General features: G+C 39.9%; 1 protein-coding gene and 1 long non-coding RNA gene across 5 annotated transcripts in view; both read right to left on the bottom strand.

The window, feature by feature from the left end:
* Positions 1 to 1,452: 1,452 nt before the first annotated feature.
* LOC124305372 (uncharacterized) lies at positions 1,453 to 3,927 on the bottom strand. Its single transcript, XR_006908372.1, has 2 exons — positions 2,322 to 3,927; positions 1,453 to 1,494 (listed from the first exon to the last, which is right to left on the bottom strand). It is a non-coding gene; the product is annotated as an uncharacterized LOC124305372 (long non-coding RNA).
* A 1,702-nt stretch (positions 3,928 to 5,629) lies between these two features.
* LOC124305363 (plexin-A4) overlaps positions 5,630 to 18,258 on the bottom strand; it is a 68,103-nt gene continuing 55,474 nt past the window's right edge. For 3 of the 4 annotated variants that reach the window (XM_046764695.1, XM_046764694.1, XM_046764697.1), the window contains 9 exons: positions 11,196 to 11,927; positions 10,972 to 11,097; positions 9,630 to 10,852; positions 8,559 to 9,479; positions 8,238 to 8,451; positions 7,947 to 8,130; positions 7,137 to 7,871; positions 6,845 to 6,990; positions 5,630 to 6,603 (listed from right to left, as the gene is read on the bottom strand). In XM_046764695.1, coding sequence (XP_046620651.1) covers positions 6,427 to 6,603; positions 6,845 to 6,990; positions 7,137 to 7,871; positions 7,947 to 8,130; positions 8,238 to 8,451; positions 8,559 to 9,479; positions 9,630 to 10,852; positions 10,972 to 11,097; positions 11,196 to 11,927 — 4,458 coding nt within the window. In that variant the 3' untranslated portion in view covers positions 5,630 to 6,426. The remainder of the gene's footprint in view (positions 6,604 to 6,844; positions 6,991 to 7,136; positions 7,872 to 7,946; positions 8,131 to 8,237; positions 8,452 to 8,558; positions 9,480 to 9,629; positions 10,853 to 10,971; positions 11,098 to 11,195; positions 11,928 to 18,258) is intronic. The other variant, XM_046764698.1, reaches the window with a different exon arrangement.

The following is an 18,258-nucleotide window of genomic DNA, read 5'->3' as shown; positions in this document are numbered from 1 at the left end:
ATATATATAATATTTGTTCGTTTAGTCGTACATGCCATAAACTCATTCAATCATTCATACATTTTATTCGTTCGTTCGTTCGTTCGTTCGTTTGTTTGTTTCTTCGTTACAGCTATTCAAATTCATCTTTTTTAATATCCCGTCACTTATTCACTCGAACATTGTTTTCACATAACATAATATATGTGTGTTTATATTATATATATTATACATATACATGTATATACTTCTCACGTACCATGATGATATTATTATTATTATTTAATTATGTATACGCGTAAAGAGACGATATTTTTATAACAGATGCACGCAATATTAGTGAATGCACGCACCTGTCTCACAATGTTTGTTTACTTTTTCTTTTTTTCTTTTCATTTTCTTGAGTTTTTCCTACTTTTCTTCGTTCTTTCCTTCTTTAAGAGAAAAAAAAAAAAAAAAAACTACAAGCAAAAAGAAAAAGTAAACAAATACAAACAAACGAACGTACACGGCAGACGTAGACGCACAATTATACGATAACATTTCACAGGTAAAGGGCGCGTACAATTTACGCACACAGAACGGTTAATGAAAGGGAATGATGATATCGGGACAGGAAAAAATGGGATCGTTTTCGGGTGCACAAGAGGAAGTATTACGGGGGAAAGCTTGGCGCACAAACGGTATACAACAAATTACATATCATTATTATGTTTTGTATTTTTTTTTTTTTTCGTTTTTTCTCGTTTTCTGTTTTTTTTTCTTCTTTTTTTCACTTTTCCGCTTCCCATCGTCCTTTTTTTTTTTTTTTTAAATATATATATATATATATACGTATGTATACCTATACGTACGGTATCTTAGCCTATAATGTTATTAGAAATTTTACAAACTGGGAATTTCTCCGTCATCGTAGAATCGTACATAATAACCATAACAAGGAACCATCAATATATACATACACCAATATACATATGATATATATATATATATATCTATACGTATACATGTGTATATATGTATATAAACATATGTACATACACATATATTTATATCTATACGTTAGCAAAGAGGTATTATTATTTTGTGAAAGAGTGTATCTGCGAACGCGAAAACGTGTGTTCGAGTTTTTGTGTTTGAGTTTTTGCGTGTGTGTGTGTGTGTGTGTGTGTATTTAAAATTATGAAATAACGAATGACGAGCACAATGATCGCAATTATATTACCGTAATGCATTTACGACAGGGTAACGCGGGCGGTTTCCTCGCAGAGTGATAATAATTTCAATCGATGAGTAACGAAGAATCGTTAAAATTGTTAAAAATTTTCGGAGGCGTTTTTTTTTTTTTTTCTTTTTTTCTTTTATTTATTTATTTATTTATGCATTTATTTTATTTTGTTTATTCTTTGCTTGCTCAAACTTTTCGTTTCGATCCGCTCTCTACTTTTATTCCATCCTTCTACTTCCCTGTTGTTCATTATTTTTCAACTGCTTATGCGCTATTTCTTACGATCTCTCTCATTCCGCGGTCTAATTTTCGCCTTAATTTTCTCACTTACTCTTATTTAATATGTAACATTCAGAGGGAGGACAGGTGGGACACTCAGGATGGGATACAGACAGACAGACAGACACTGACACAGACACAGACTACAGGCTACCAACTAACTATCTATCTATCTATCTATCTATCTACCTATATATCGTCATTATTATCGTTTTGTTAGTAAATTGTGTCACGTTATTGTTAATAAACGTCTCTAGTTTTTAGCATCCTTTTGGTTTTTTTCTTTTTGTTCTCTGTTTCGTTTTTAATGATCCTTATTCTTATTATTCTTATTATTATTTTTATTACTCAAGCTTACATGCCCAAAAATCTACCAGAGGCACTTTGGGTTTATTTAGTACCATTATAAATTGGCGCTTGTCGTATTGTTTCACAACAACATGTTAATGCTCGTCTGTCGAATGCTCGAGGCAAATCAATGACAATGCATAAATCATCGATATATTCCAAAGCTAATGAATAGAATCCATTTTTTTTTGTTTTTTTTTTTTTTAATTTCTCTTTCACTCGTTTCATCTGTCTATTTATTTAACGGCGTTACCACCCTACTGTGCAATGCATTTCATCACGTTCGTCTCGTTCTTTCGTTTTCTGTTGAAAAGGATTCATTTATCTTCTTATTTATTCATTTATTTATTTATCATTGTGATTTTACTAGTTTCAGTTTTTCAAATATTTTCACAATTATCAAACTTCGTTCGCAGTTTGCACTTTATTTACAATCTTTAAGGTTTGTTATTACTGTAATTATTGGTTTTTGTTTTTTTTTTTTTACTTTTCTTCTACCAAGTTTACAATAATGTATGTACGTTTCGTTTCGTTTTGCATAGTTTCGTTTAGCTTCGTTAGCGTTCCATTTCCATTCAAATACACACACGTATATTAAACATAGTTGTTTTTATTTCATTTTCTTAATTTCTTTTTCTCTTTTTTTTTCTTTTTTTCGCGTAACATTTTCACTTTTTTTCCCCCTCTCGTCGGTTCATTTCATTCGTTTGTTTATTTTTTATTTATTTTTTTCCCCGTTTGTTTCTTTTGAGCAATATTTATATACTTTCTCCACTGACAACTGCACATAGAAATTGACACACTGGTTAAAACTGACACAATTATTACAACGTTCACACTTTTTTTTTTTTTTTTTTTGTCATCATAATCTCCCATTCCCCAACATATCCACGTATACCTATGATAATAATGATACTAGTAGTAGCAGTAGTAGTAGTAATTGTAGTAGTAGTAATAATAATAACAACAACAACAATATGTATCCTTGTATACCTACGGAGTATGTTGCGTGTACATTGTGTAAATCGTAAGAGAGATAATATTCTCGCAGTATTTGGTCTGTCTGTTTGTGGTGAAGTATCGTTTTTCCATCAGCTCGTTTCCTCGCTCCTCAATTCACCATCGGTACGCGTACAAAATTAAACGTGCAAACATTCACTCTAAATATGTCTATCTATCCACAGATATAATGATAATTAACGTTACATTAATGATTATCGTTTCATGTATACATGCATATATGCATATGCGTATACATGTATATTAGAGTGTTTCGTATATAGGTTGTTGACATATTTTTACAACGCATACATACCGAATCCTTTTCAAACAATTCAAAACCGATTGCCAAATTTTATTTAGATTTTTATCTAAACTCTAACCCGTCCCGACAACAGGGTGGATTTTCTCACTTAAAAGAAAACACACGTGTTTCGACGAACAAATTGTCAGTAGATAATTTATTGTAAGGGTAAAAAAAAAAAAAAAAAGAAAAAATCTGTAACTGCGAAGTTTTAGCGATCATCGGTGCTACTGACTGAGAGTAAAATTCACATCATCGTGCCATGCAAGCGCGAAGAATTGCATACTCTTACGATACAATACACGCTAGAAATGTGTCCGAAAACACGTGTATTTTAAATAGCAAAGTTCACCCTGTTGTCGGCACGGATTAGAGTTGAGATAAAAAATATGAAGAAATTAGGCAACGCTTTTTGAATTATTTGAAAATGATTTCGGGGGATATACGTTAAAAAATTCGTCAACAACCTAAATATGGGACACCCTTGAATACATGCACATGTATGTAGACCTGTATATCTATATCCGTATCCATACACACATGTATATACTGTATATTACATACTTGCGTTCAACGAGTCAGTCGTACGTAACATCAATATTCATACATATATGCATACAATGATTTCGTACCAGTACCCATAATATGTTATCGATGCGATACAATCAGACAATACTTAAACAGTGATCAATTATTAACTACCACAGTAATTTTTATCATCGTTATTGTTATTGTTATTATTATCATTATCATTGTTATTACTACTACTACTACTACTACTACTATTATTATTGTTGTTGTTATTGTTATTTCTGTTCTGCTTTCTCCTGCGATACTTTTTTTTTCTCTCTCACTTTTTCCTTCGCTCATTACTTCTTCTTTTTTATATAACTTATGAATTACAACAATAATTATTAAGAATGAGACAACAACATGACGACGGAGGCATTGAAGCATATTATTTTATTTACGAGGAAAAGTGGCACGAAATGGTTTATCGTCGATTGGAGGGGGTAGGAATAATGGAGGAGGAAAGGGGTACCAGGGATTTATATATACCTATATATACATGTGTATATATATATATATCACACACAAATACATGTATATGCGTAACGTTACAATTACAACGATGGCGATATATGATGGAGAAATGTAGATAAATTAAAGAAAGAAAATAAGAGTTAAAAAAAAAAAAAAAAAAAAAAAAATTATAATATAACAGATACGAGAATGACGAGAATGACAGCGAATTATACAAATTACAAATGGACCGATGAAAACTGACAATTAATGGAGGAATGATGACGGGCTGAGAGGTAGGGGGAATTCGATTACATACAATGATTTTGGGACTAGGGGGTTAATAACAGGGAAGCACGCACACTCAACACAACCGTCACATCGAGATAACCTCGCGCACGTGGCCTTATAGATCATACATATAATATATATACATACATAATGATATAGCTATACTTAACTAAATACACAGTCTGTTCCATTGCTTGGATGTGTTGTTCTCGATTTTGTGTCTCAACTTTTTTTTTTTTTTTTTTTTCAAATTTTTCAAATTTTTACTTCTCTCCTCTCACTTCGCTCTTGTCTTTTCACGATTTTACCTCAAGTATTTAACGTTGTAACGTACGTGTACACGACGTACAGAATCACCTGTATACGGTTCAAATTAAAAAAAAAGAACGAATGCACAGAGTCAGATAATATTGTGGGATCGGATGTCCTGTTTCTTAAAACCCACATTTCGATCTTTTGACCACCGTCGATGATAAGGAACGGCCTTGTCTTTAGACGAAACGGAAAAATTGACCGGTGCACGAAAAATTCGTAATCCCGGAAAAAATTATGCATTCTTCGTGCGTTGTACCTTCTTGCTGTCATGAAGAAAGCGAGAAAAAAAAAAAAAAGAAAAAAAAAACAATCCTTGTCTCCGCGCAAACTTTCACACACGCGTAAATATATACATGTATCAAAGGTACGTGTACGTTAGCGTTCTCTGACGTCTTCTCGGAAGTAGTTGATGATGCATAGATTTAAATACCTGAGCGTTTCGTTTGTGTATTAATGTAAGTATATGTCTTGATGTGGATTTGTGTGTGTGTGTGTGTGTGTGTGTGTGAGCCTTTATACGTAGAAATATTAATTATCATTATCGTTATTATTATTCCTTATCCTTACTACCTATAATTATTAATATTAGTGATTATTATTAATTGTTATCCTTAAACCTCAGTTCATATTCCGAAAAATTGTTCTCAGCTAGTAGCGGTGGATGGAAATGTTTCTTCGTTAAAATCAATTACGATTACTTATCGTTACGATATAGTATTTAAATTGTATGCATCCATGTATATTTATATATATATATATATATATATACATGCATATATATATATATACATATATTTATATATAATATTTATACGCTATGCATAATGATATACACGTATATGCGTATATACGTGTATATCAGTTGATAGTCGGGTCGTTTAAATCGTTTTACACATATACAACATTTGTTAATTAATTATAAATAATTATCAATTAATCATTAATTATCATAATAACATTTATTTTTATCATTTAAAAGATTATTTTCGTATATCGTCGTCGTCATGATACTTCGATGATATATGTATTTATATAGAAACGACGACGAGAACGACGACGATAATATTTATTCACACGATTTAATATCCGACGCGAAGCGGCGATCCGTGTGTGCGTAATTAGGTGCGATCATTATTTTTCTTGTGTGTTTTACATGACCGCGATATTAGAATGCTTTATAGACACCCATGAATTTTCATAATTATTACATGTTATTTACATTACGTAATATCAAATTACGCAGCGGCAAAAATTGCAGCCCAATTATTCATCGTCATCACTTTCGTAATAATCGTTTAGTAACACACTTCTCGTTACCTCAAGCACAATATTAATCATACACCATTGATACTTGAGGTCAGTGTTACCCGAGATGACATTATCTCCCGACGTTGTCATCAACACTGGAGTAAAAAGTGCAGAAGAGGTGCCATCAGCCTGTCAGACGGACGCGTGCCGAAGGCTCCAGTTGCTCGTTTCGTCGGATTTTTCTCGTGTGAATCGGAAATGTTTTTTTATTTTCTTTTCTTGTTTCTTTTTCTTCCGTTTTGTTTCAATCAATTGAATTTAATTTAATATACCTATTTAATATAACTCAGCACGGCAAATCCTGGCGAGATCTAGTGAACGTTGTTGTACTATCGACATGGTTAGCGAGACATCAGGGATTTCCCTCCGCTGCCATTATGTTGTGCACTTGCTCGAGCTTGTAGGCCAGCCTCTGCTTCTGCGAAAACTCGTCCTCCTCCAACGTTACGATTAATTGTTCGTTGTATTTTACCGCGTATGTGTACAATTCGTAGAGTGCGCAGTTCGTGTTGAATTCTGTCGAGTGCAGCTGCGGGAATAGGGTGAATAAATAGTTTATTATCACTGGTACTCGTTCAAGTTAGTTTTGAAAAGCACTACTGACATTATATTACTTTGATGTTAGAATATTCTTATCAATTTGCAAATATTTCCTGTAAACTGCCGTGATGCAGGACTGAATTGTGGAAAATTCCACACAGGCATTCGGGAATCTAATGTGCGTAAAGCTGGTTAAAACGTACGTCAATAAAAATATCGAAGGTACTTACTCTAGATTCTTCGGCAAGCATAGCGTTCATATCTTGATCAGAGATTGCGGGCATAATTTTAATATCGGAATAATATCGATCCACCCATTCTTTGTACCCTGGAATGTCTTTTGCGTATAATAGCTTGGAACTCGGCGAGTCTTTACCTGTGTTTGAAAAATCGATAGTATAATTAGCAATTATGACAACGCAAGGTATATTATCATACATTTTTTTATGCTGTGTTTGGAGGTTCTTAGAAATTCTCGAAATATAGATAGGCATAAATCGACGGATATATTTGCATAATCACCTAATCTATGGTCCGACGTTGAGCAACTGTCCATGAAGGTCTGGGCGACGACAGATAAGCAGGAGTCAACGATGTTCGATTTATGAATATCGAATACGAAGTTTGGATTCTTGATAAGATTGACCCAAAATCTAAGGGGCAGGGAGTTGCTCTTCCACGTGTGTACGACCTCGGGGTCTGATATGCCGTGAAGCAGAGCTTGATCGTCGAGGAAATCGAACATGTATTTTATCGCGAGGGGAAGAGCGGACCCCCGATGCGCGGTACTGAATATGGTCTCGAACAGATCATCGACGAACTTTTGGAGGGTACCCTTGGTCGCGAGTAGCCTTGTGAGGTATATTTCCGAGACCATTTTGTTACCGCGTTCGCCCTCCTTCTGAGCGTCTGTGTCATGATGCTTGACGAGATGCCAGTACTTTATTCCGCTGTCGTGATCATGGTTTAGCGGCGAAGTAGCACGGGACAACGGAGGACTGGCGGAGCTGAATTTGCTGAGATTCAGTGTTTCATATTTGTGAGACTTGTCAGTTTTCTCCGAGAGTATCGAAATGTTGTAGAGAGACGACTGTTTCGAGACTAGATTCAGAGACGCGCCATCCGGCACTCTGTAGTGGTTCAGCGTGTTCCTCTTTTTCCAGTCTCCCTCAGCCTTAGTTGTTGAGTCGTCGTCGTACAGTATTAATCTGCCCGATGTACCGGTACGCCATTCTGCAGATAACAAACGATGAAAAACTGTTATTTCATTATAGTACGCAGGATTTTTTTGGACCCCGCAAATCTTGCTATCAAACATTCATTGTTACTTACCGAGATCCAGGTCGTCTTTTCGCGGTCTCTGGCTGTACGGAGTAGCTCTGTATATCGTATCCAATGCCTTCTCTTTCACCTGGGATATCGTGTCACAGTCCAAAACCTTCACCGCGACGTTCTCAGTGTTTGGATCCAATCCACTGACAAATACAGTTTGCTGGGATATCGACACGTAGGCGGTCTGCAGGATTGTTATTTAAGTTAATCTCCAGTTGCACTAGTTTCTGTTTTCTCAAAGTTATTAAATACTTAGTATTTTCCAATTGTTCATTCCAACTTTTCACTCACCATTGCCTTAAAGTCGATAGACTGGCGAATCAATTTTTCTTCTGACAATGAGTATCGAGCCTCTGAGGTAATCGCGTCAACCGGTCCCTTGTCCACCTGCTGTTTCATACCTCTGAATAGCATGTACAGTGGCTCGCCGGCGCATTCTCTCAAGAATTTGTAAAGAAGAAAAGTGAACCATGCGGAGAGCATTTTTTCGGCGACGCTCTCAGTTCTGAAAATATAACAGCAATTTCCAGCATCAGTAATCGTACTTGACATGAAAAAAAATTCAACTCGCTAACCAGAAGAACAAATATTTAATTGGTCACTGTCACTGACCTTCTCAAAAGTAGCTTCGGATGACTTTTTCCCTCCATGCATTTTTCAATAAGTTCGGCTAAAAGTGTCTTGAGAATGTCTGTACAGTACTCCATCTTACTTTGAAGCGTGACCATTATAAGGCTGGCAACATTGACTCGATCCCTCATCGAGAAGTATCTGTTACTTTCAAGGGTCCTAATGAAGAGCAGTAAGAATGTTTTGTTCATGATCAGCTGCCCGAACAATCTGAGTCCCTTTTCTTTTCTCATCAGTTCAGGTCTCTCTCTCTGCAGGACGACGTGGTCATCGATATTAGGAAAGAGTATTTTCATGGCGTAAGTTCTGTAGTCAAGGAACGGAATGCCGCCGCTGGTCAGATCGCCGGTCAAATCCGTCATCTCGGTTTGCAGCTCGGCAAAGGCTTCCTTGCACTCGGCGGCGACCCTGAGTTCAAGGATATCCATTTGCTCCTGCATATTTTTCAGCACTCTGTTGCTCTCCGTTGATTTCCTGCGGTAAGCGACGAGGAACGCCGTGAAAATGAACAGCAGGATTACTATGGCCGCTGAAACTCCGTACATCGCGGGCCTGGACAACGACCCGTTGATACCGGTTGGCGAGGCGTAGCTGAGCTTCCCAATTTTATACTTCAGTCCACCTCCGACGACTACAATCACCTCTGGAAGTTCCTGCTTGTTGGCAAGACCCGTATTGTCCAAGGCTGGAGGCTGATGTAATGGGGGACGACATGTTAGTTGTTGCCTCGATAGGGACGTCACGTTGCAGAAGGAGTTGCCGATCTGGACAGTTACGTCCGAATCCTGACACGCGCGGTCCAAGTTCTGACCGTTTATGGTGAGATAGTCGCTTTTGTAGTACTTCACTTCCTCCTCGAACACGTCGTAGACAGGATTCGGGTAGAGCAGGAAGTTTTTGTGCCTGTAAGTGATAAGTATACTGGTCAGAAAAGAGATATAAATGTTGAAATATGCTAAGATTTCGACGTTTGAAGAATGCCACCCAGTATAAATAAGCATTGGAAGTTGTCAGGGTACGATAACACTGCATACAATGAAATTCATCACGAACCCATTAGCGGAGAGATTCTGTACGCCCGTGACATTGTCCATGCGGAATCCGTACTCCAGCATCAGTGGATGATCAGCGTCCAGGTGAGTATCTTCGGATACTTCGACGGCGGGTGAATTGCATATCATGTTTGTATGGCTGAACGTAGCGCACTGAGAGACGAACATTTTGTCGTCGTAATAGACGTACATTTGAGGATTCTGCACGTATCCAAGATTCTTCCCGATTACCGATATCTTTATACCACCTGCGGGAATTCCCTTGGGTATTTTGACTTGTCCCGCAACGCCGCTCTCGACTGATTCTATCGTGGGGTCGTCGACGTATTCGAAAACGCCGTTGTACTGCCTAACTCCGCTGTCAAACTGCATCCTTAGCACACCGCTACGAGTGGTGTTGCTGGCACTGGTCATGCAGAGAGTCTCGTTGGCCTCGGCGCTTATTATGGAGCACGGTAGCTTGTCTATGAAAGCGAGTATCCTGCTGCCGGCGTTCATGTAACGTCCTGTTATCCTGATTACGGTCCCGCCACTCCGAGGGCCATACTTAGGCGATATGGACTCGATGACAGGGTCGACGAATTCAAAGTTGACGTCCGAGTAACCACGGAAATCCTCTATCTTGACTATCACGGGTCCCTTTCGCTCCTGAGGAGTACCAGGTCCGTCAACTCTGCATACGATCTGTTTCGTCCTGACGTAAAGTTCAGGGTAAGGCTCGCACGGAAGTCCGGCAATCGTCGCCCCAGCGTATATATCGGCAAATGTTTTCCCCAAGTTTATTCCTCGTATAGTTACGTTGGTACCTCCTTCCCAGGGTCCAAGCTGCGGCTCGAACGATTGAATCTTCGGGTTTGGGCAGGTTTCATTTCTGTTTAGCCAAATGCCGGAACCTCGATTATTGCACTGTTCTTTCACCTCGCACTTATCAGAGCTTTGACACCACCCGCATCCGTACTTTTGGGCGAGAGCCAAACACATGCCACAGTTGTCAGCCATGTCCTTACAACGGTATATAACAACGTGAATGTTGTCAGGATTGTCCAGAGGCTTTGAGCCTCCCCATATCACTGCGAAGGGTACCGTGATGTTAGGCGCCCTTGACGTGTATGAAAATTCTGTCGAATCGCAATATATTGTGTCTGCTAGAAGCTGTGCGTTAACGCTGGTTACACGTCCTTCGATGTTGAACTGACAGACGAACCTCGTTTGTACGATGAATTGCTGTTGAAGAGATAAACAGAAGAATACTTAGAATTTTTATCCCATCGTATTACATGCAGAATCTTTCATCTTAAACGTGGTCGACAATTTTCAGATTTATGATCAAATTCTGCGCTCACCCCAATGATATGCACTTTGACACGAATATTTTTCTTTATTCCAGACGAGACCAGTATTTCTTTAGAATCCGTGGCGTTAATAGTAGGACAGAAACCTGGTCCACTTCTATAACTCGGGCCGATTCTCTGGAAATTAGAAATACACAACGGATCAATATAACACAGGTTGAATGAAGGGAAAACAATCCGGTTAAAACTGTTCCTCGACAAAAAGCTCTACTCACGCTGACTCCGGTGACCAATATGTCATTGCGGCAATTCTCGGCAGTATCGTGAGTGCATCTGTGACCATCGACGCACCAGTCGCAGGGGAAGCTCGACGAAACGCACTGGGTACAAGAGCTGTACGTGTTACAGTCGAAGAAGGTGAAATTCGTGGCAACGAGGTCGGGTCCGCTGGTCATTCGGACGGACAATCTGGCCGTGAAGTGGTGCTCGGCTTGGGGTATCGACGGCAGCAGATCGGTCCTTGGAGTGGTGCAATTAACGCCGTACGATTTTCGAGTAGCATTTGTTATGAGGGTTTTATCGAGGGCCGAGAACGCGCAGAGAAACTGTCCCGGGAGAGTCGGAAGGTTCTCTATCACAAGATCCAGGGTCCTTGCAGTCGTTCTTTGCAGCTGATTCGGAGTGACGCTTGCTATGGTAGTGCACCGACCGCTCTTGTACGAAATCCAGTACAAGGGATCGGTGGCTGCATCCTGACAGTCGCTTCTCAGATTGCACTTGTTCTCCAACGAGCACCAACCACAGTAAGGATCCTTGGCCTCCAAGCAATCCCAACACGTCTTGTATACCGAGCATTCCTGAACTTTGACCTTGGACACCTTGCGTTGTGTCATTACGTAGAGATGCATAAGCTGAGAGTCAAAATGTAGGTCCGAATTTACCGGGGATTTCGGATCGACCTCAAGGTCACCATACTTCTGAGCCGAGGTTGCAGTCTCAACGACGACCTGAAACGAGAAAAAACAAAAAACCAGAAATTAATGACCGTAGTAGCCAAGTTCTTCAAGATTAATTTATATTCGTCATTCGTGTGTTTTTGTCTCAAGTACGATGTCGAAGGAAGGATGGAAGGAAGAAAGTAACGCGCCGCCGAACGATGCCGGACTTAATTTCAAATCCACGAGGGTGCCGAGGGGTTGAAACAGTTGAAGTGTAACGGTGAAGCGGAAGTGGAAGCGGTATCGATCACAGGCCAAGATTTACGATTAACCCAGACTTACGCGTGTTTCATGTTAATTGACAACTTCGGAGCAAAGTAGGTTTTTGGGGGTGGGTTGGCGGGCAGAACGAGGGCGCCGAAGAAGGGAGTATAAGTAAGTTTTATTGCTCTAAACGCGCGGTAAGTGGTCGACCACATTGGTCAGACCCGCCCACGAATTTCCTACTCTTGCAGACGTGGCGTACCTTCGTACAATGTGGGTATTATGGTATGTAGGCATGTACGTACGTACCTACACTCAACTACTTCTTCAAGCGTACCTACATAAACGAAGAAAGAAATAAACGATACCACTGCTATAAATTAACCGGCTAGTAGAGAGAAAGAGTACGTTATATTTATAATGCAATGCAACGCTGCCCACAAGACAGGAACCGTGATTATTTCATTCAAGATATTTCTTAACTATTAAACAGATGATACACACCTCCTGTCCGTCAACTACTACGGACTCCATGCGGTATACATATATAGATATAGGATTCAGACGGGAAAGGATGAGTGAATCTTTCGCATTATAATTGACAGGTGAAAGAATGATACGATTTAAAAAATTATACGCCCTGCAACATTAGGAGCTGGTGTATTTATGTACATGGTAGCCGTAGCCCAAAGAACGATCATAGACGTAACAGTACAACGAGTGCACAACGAAACCGTGAGATCCATCTGTTAATTTACAACTCGTGATAAATAATGACGCTTGATATCTACTGTATGAGAATAAAAATAATAAACAAATAAAGAACGTTCATGGATTGGAGTCATTAACAACACGGGTGAGCAGTACCTCCTTCCAAAGGTACGCTCGGGATAATTTATAATAATGAGTTAGTTGGCCAATCGAGGAGAAGGACGATGGGCACCGGGGCGACGATTATCATCAGAAAAGAGTTGTGGGTTAAAATTCCCCTGACAATAGGTACACGGAGAAGCGTGTATCGTCCATCCATACAGTTCTAAATTCTAGACACATTTTTCCTTTCATACAATAAGTTAAGAATAACTTCTTATCGTGGAGTACAAGCCTTCTGTAATAACTACAATCATCTCTTCAACCCGATAAGAGTCATAAATTCCTCTTGCGTATGCGCGCACACCTTATTAGGTACACTTTTTATTCTACCAATACCTCTTCCGGCTGACCGAGGTGCTTTGGTGCACCGTAAGTTTGGTCATCGGAACGAGTATAGCTAGGTACCACCTAGGTACACCACTATCGCACGTGCCGGTGCAGTTAAAACACCTGGAAGACACCTACACTATGCTCGAATCACCCATCAAAGATAAAGTCAATGAAACAGGAAACCTCACGCACGCAGACACACGCGCATTGACACTGTAATATACCTAGAATCCTATAGTCGTAAAGACGCGGGCACCTATGCTTGGTTCTTTCAAGAATGATTTTCACCGTCCTCTGAGGTATCCAAATTGATAATGAAACAAAAGTTTCATTACTATTCTCGTATCCTATGAACCGAAACGGAATCTGCTGGTTCGACTACTTTCATTGGCTGACAATGAAAGAAATGAGAAGCTTAGTGTTACACGTTCGAAGAAATATCTATGGAGCAATGTGCTTCATAAGACCGACGTGCTACTTGGTCACAATATAACCAGCCATGCACACAACGTGTTATTTCGCTCATGATTTGACGATAACTTTCGGGACTTGCTATTGCTGTTGTTGGTGCTTAAAAACAAGGAGTAAAACATTAGAAAGATAGTTTTTGTTCATGACGTTACGTACTGAACAAACAATGAATTCTTTCAAACCGATAATCATCTCGAGACGATGAACGGTAGAAAATGTGTAGGTATGGTTAGCGAGGCGATTCTAAAGTAGAGAAGAATGTACGTGCCATACACGCAAGAGGCAACAAGAGTTGAAACGGTTCTCTCGAACAGTGAAAGAAGAATTTCAATATTTTTTTTTTCAATTATCAGTTATTATTCGTTACGTCCGCCAACTCCTCGTTGCACATTCATCTTGCGTAATCCAGTCCACCTCGAATTCAATTTTTTACCAGGCTTTTAAAAAGTTTTTTTTTTTTTTTTTGAACGCCACTATCCTTTTAACGACCACTGTGTGAGCGGCGGCAGGTCATTTTTTATTCAAATTCCTCTGAGCCGGATTGACGAGGATGACGCGTTGTCGCTTTGCCCGCAGGCGGTTTGCCTGTACGCATATCGTATGGACATGCTGTATGTATACGTGTCATGTTTCATCGTCGATAATAATATGATATCAATCATGAGACAATTAATCGAAATACGTGCGAAGAATATCGCGATGTGCAAAGATCATCGGCAATAATAGTCTACCTCATTGTCAGTCTTGCACGTCGTTGGTTCCGCATCGCAATTATCCAATCCTGCTTAACTTATCAGCGGTAAATGTTACGACGAGTTAGCGATCAAGGAATCCTTCCAAGGAACAGTTAAACCCGAAACAACAAAAGGAGAATGAGAACCAGCTAGAAACCGGATATGTATGTATTTCCCAGCAGGCTCTATGAACCGAGCAAATCGAGTAACCCATCATCAGCTATATCAGTACAGTGACTAACGTAGGTGCAATTATCTGCGAATTGAGTTAATTCGCGGTAGTATTCCGCGAAGTGCGAAATGTGGGAAAGCTTCCAAGTGTGCGTATACAAGCACACTATCTATAACACCATGCTGTATGTACAGTGTCTCTAGTGGAATCCAAGGTGTATCGAGAAGTTGTTTGAGCACACAGACATTAGTCGACGTCAGGCACAGTCAACAATCACCAGAAACAAATGACGCGTATTTTGTTCAAGGAGTCACGCAATATATTGTAAAATGAGAATGGAATGAGCAGAAAAGAGTGAGACAAGAAGCAATCGTAATACGCGGTATCCAACGATTCGCCTGGTGTGATAAATAAATCACACGTGGTCGTCTTTGAAAAACACCGCAACTTCCGTTGTTTTATAAAATACTTCCTCAACTGACCGCTCTGATAAGCCAAGAGTCCAAGACTCAGCAACGTAGCTTACGTCTAAGTACCCACAATGTAAAACCGCGGACAGATGCCAAAGGAGGAAAGTGCTCGAACGTTTTTCGGATGTAAATAGAATGAAAGGGGGGGAGGGAATAAAATACCCGGGAGAAAACTGCAATCAGTCGGTGACCGCAATCATCAGGCGCTAAACGGATTGTTAAACGAGTTAGCAGCAAACTGCTACCAAACTAAAGTAAACGAAAGCACGTAACTCAAACCGTTGTTGGGTAAAGAATTTCGTTCCTTGGTCTATTTGTTCCCCTCTCCCTTCACGTCTCGGCGACTCTCTTTCACTTAATTTATTTATTTGTTTTTTTTTTTCCTTCTTGTGTGTTTTTGAATACCGGTACACAGGACGTTACTACGACATCAAGAAAACTTTCTCAGGGGGTTAAAAAGGACCGAGAGAGTCGGGTTCTTTCCCAGGCCCTAGACAAACTCTATCTCCTAAATATATCCCTGGCGGTAAGGTATCTTGTTAACATATTACCGACCTCTCCCCACCTGGGCCCACCTTCTCCCACACATCTCTCAGCTATATTATACCAGCAGCTCCTGCAGATATTATTTACGGTCTTCCTTTTAATCTGCATATTTTAGAGGCCCTTGTGTTTACGTTTGAACAAAGATAAACCATTACACCTTATACGTATAATGAGCGTATACGTGTGGGCTGGAAGCTGCAAACTCCTGGGACATAGCCTCGACCGACAATGAGTCTGTCCTTTATGCTCTCAGTCAACTTTTTGTCTACACACGCATGCAGAGAGAGAGCGAGAGAGAGGCTTCACTCCATCTATCCTACATCGTGTGCTTCTATGCCCACCTTCTCCCGTCTGCATTATACTATAAACGCCGGTACGCTTCTCATCGTCGTCGTCGTCGTCTTCGTACGAGCATATGGACTATGGACGATGGACGATGGACGACGGAACGAGCCTTGGTACTTAGGAGAGATCGAGGCGAACACAAACCCGACCATCTCATACAGAAATCGGGACTTGTACGAAGTCACTTTCCTATATATGTTATAACGTATAACACATACAGACGGTGAATTCCATTCGTTCAATTTATCTCTTTCTTATATAATATGTGGACTATTATACATCCGTGAACCGCATATGCAGAGATGCATTCCTTTTATCTCTCGCGCATCATCGGGAGGTATTTTCATTGTGCACTCCCGGCAAAGAAAACCCGTTCGTTCGTGTAAAACCAACCGCTTCTTCCACGTCCTCATCTCACCTCATTACCGGTTTTTTCCCTTTCTTTCCAAGTGTCTTTATCATTCTTATTTTTTCACTTCCTAATCCAAGCGTTACTCTGTTAATCATATGCGCGTCAAGAGTACTCAAAAGTGACATTCCAGTTGCTCTTAAGTTGCGCTTCTCCTCTTGTACCACACTATACCAACACTCTCGACAAACGAGAATTGACAAAAAGATAAAAAATTTCAATCCCACACAGACGGTTAATTCTAGTGAATATTTCAAGTAATTAAATGAACATCCATCCCAAGATAACTTAAATCTTGAAAGTCCATGCAGGATACCCCGCCCCCGCAAGACGGAAAATTTCATTTATATATCCGAGGTATAAAAACCTAAAATAACGCTTACACCAGACCCTGGGAAAAAACATGAGCAACAAACGACGGTGGAGAGCGTCATGGACCAAGTCAAATATTGACGTTCCATTTTTCCGTCTCCCGGACACCTAATTCGATGAAAAGGGTTAGAAATCGAGAGTGGTTTTCGGTGAGCTTGTAAGTGAGGGTGAGAGAAGGACCGTTGTCGACGGTGATCGTCTAGTACCTTATAGGTATACGTTGCACACAAATGCGCGTGTATGTGTATGTGTGAGAGAACGGGATGAGGAAGAGGAAGCGTAGGAGGAGTCGCGAATGTTTATCTAGGGGTCGAAATCGAGGAATTTCAAACGATAAGCGGTGATTCATTGTTCGGACTAGCTGAGCTTATACGTTGCGTCGTCACGAACATCGCACACGATTTCTCCATGGGTACAAGTTACAGAAATGGGGACGCTGCTTTAACGTCGTCGCTTGTTAGATTCGGACAACCTCAACGAAATCGCAACCGCGAGTTTAGGTTCAGGGTTTAGGGTTTAGGGTTAGATCATAATCTTCCGGTGAGCCAAGGCGATGTGGTTGGTACGAGTACGATAATCGGCGTGGGTACAACTCGGTGAGTGTTCTCGGCAACGCGACTCAACGCCGCGAAGAGACAGAGACACGCTTCTTCTTCTCACCACCAAGACCATGGCGTCGTAGAAGCATTGGTAACACCACGGTCTTACATAGAGGTCTCTGGGAACTCGCTCAAAATTTCAGTGACGGGTGTGTCCTCTTATTGAAGCACCGACCGTTTCGCCTGGCTACCACGAGTGTCGCTACTATCGAGGGATTCAGGCTGTGCGAGCGGGTTGGGGGTAAGAAATCAGAAAAACCGAAAATCAGAATGGCCAGAATTTCGAATTTAATAAACTCGAATAACAAATATGAGAGAACAGATACTATCAGAAATTTCAAGTCCCGAATGTTGCCCAATAAAAAGCTGCAGTTTACCTAAAATGTATTTAGTAGAGAGCTCTATTTGTCCGAACCCACTTACTTCAGGGAACGTTAATCCAAGAATTCAGAGATGCAGAATTTAATAATGTATAAAGTCAATATTCTAGAGAATGAATTTGTAGAAAGTTTCATATTCTCAAATGTATTCACAAATATTATAAAAATAAAAGTTAGAACTTCATCATCTAGAAACGGCGGAAAACAGATATCCAGAATATAGAATGGTCATTATTCAGAATCGTACAATTCAGAAAGATCGGTATTCCGAAAGTAACCACATAGATGGCTTACCACCAGAATTTCACATTCCGAGTCTATCCAACTGATCTATTTTGAATTGTAAAATGTTTTATATACAGAATCAAGCAAATTCTTTACCCAATACTTAATGAAGGAGAACGAACGCAATGCAAATGGACAACTTTGAGTTGT

Source organism: Neodiprion virginianus, chromosome 5 (genome assembly GCF_021901495.1).
Source record: "Neodiprion virginianus isolate iyNeoVirg1 chromosome 5, iyNeoVirg1.1, whole genome shotgun sequence".
Taxonomy (NCBI): Eukaryota; Metazoa; Arthropoda; class Insecta; order Hymenoptera; family Diprionidae; genus Neodiprion; species Neodiprion virginianus.
Note: the sequence above shows the minus strand (reverse complement) of the source record. Positions and strands in the feature narration are given on the sequence as shown.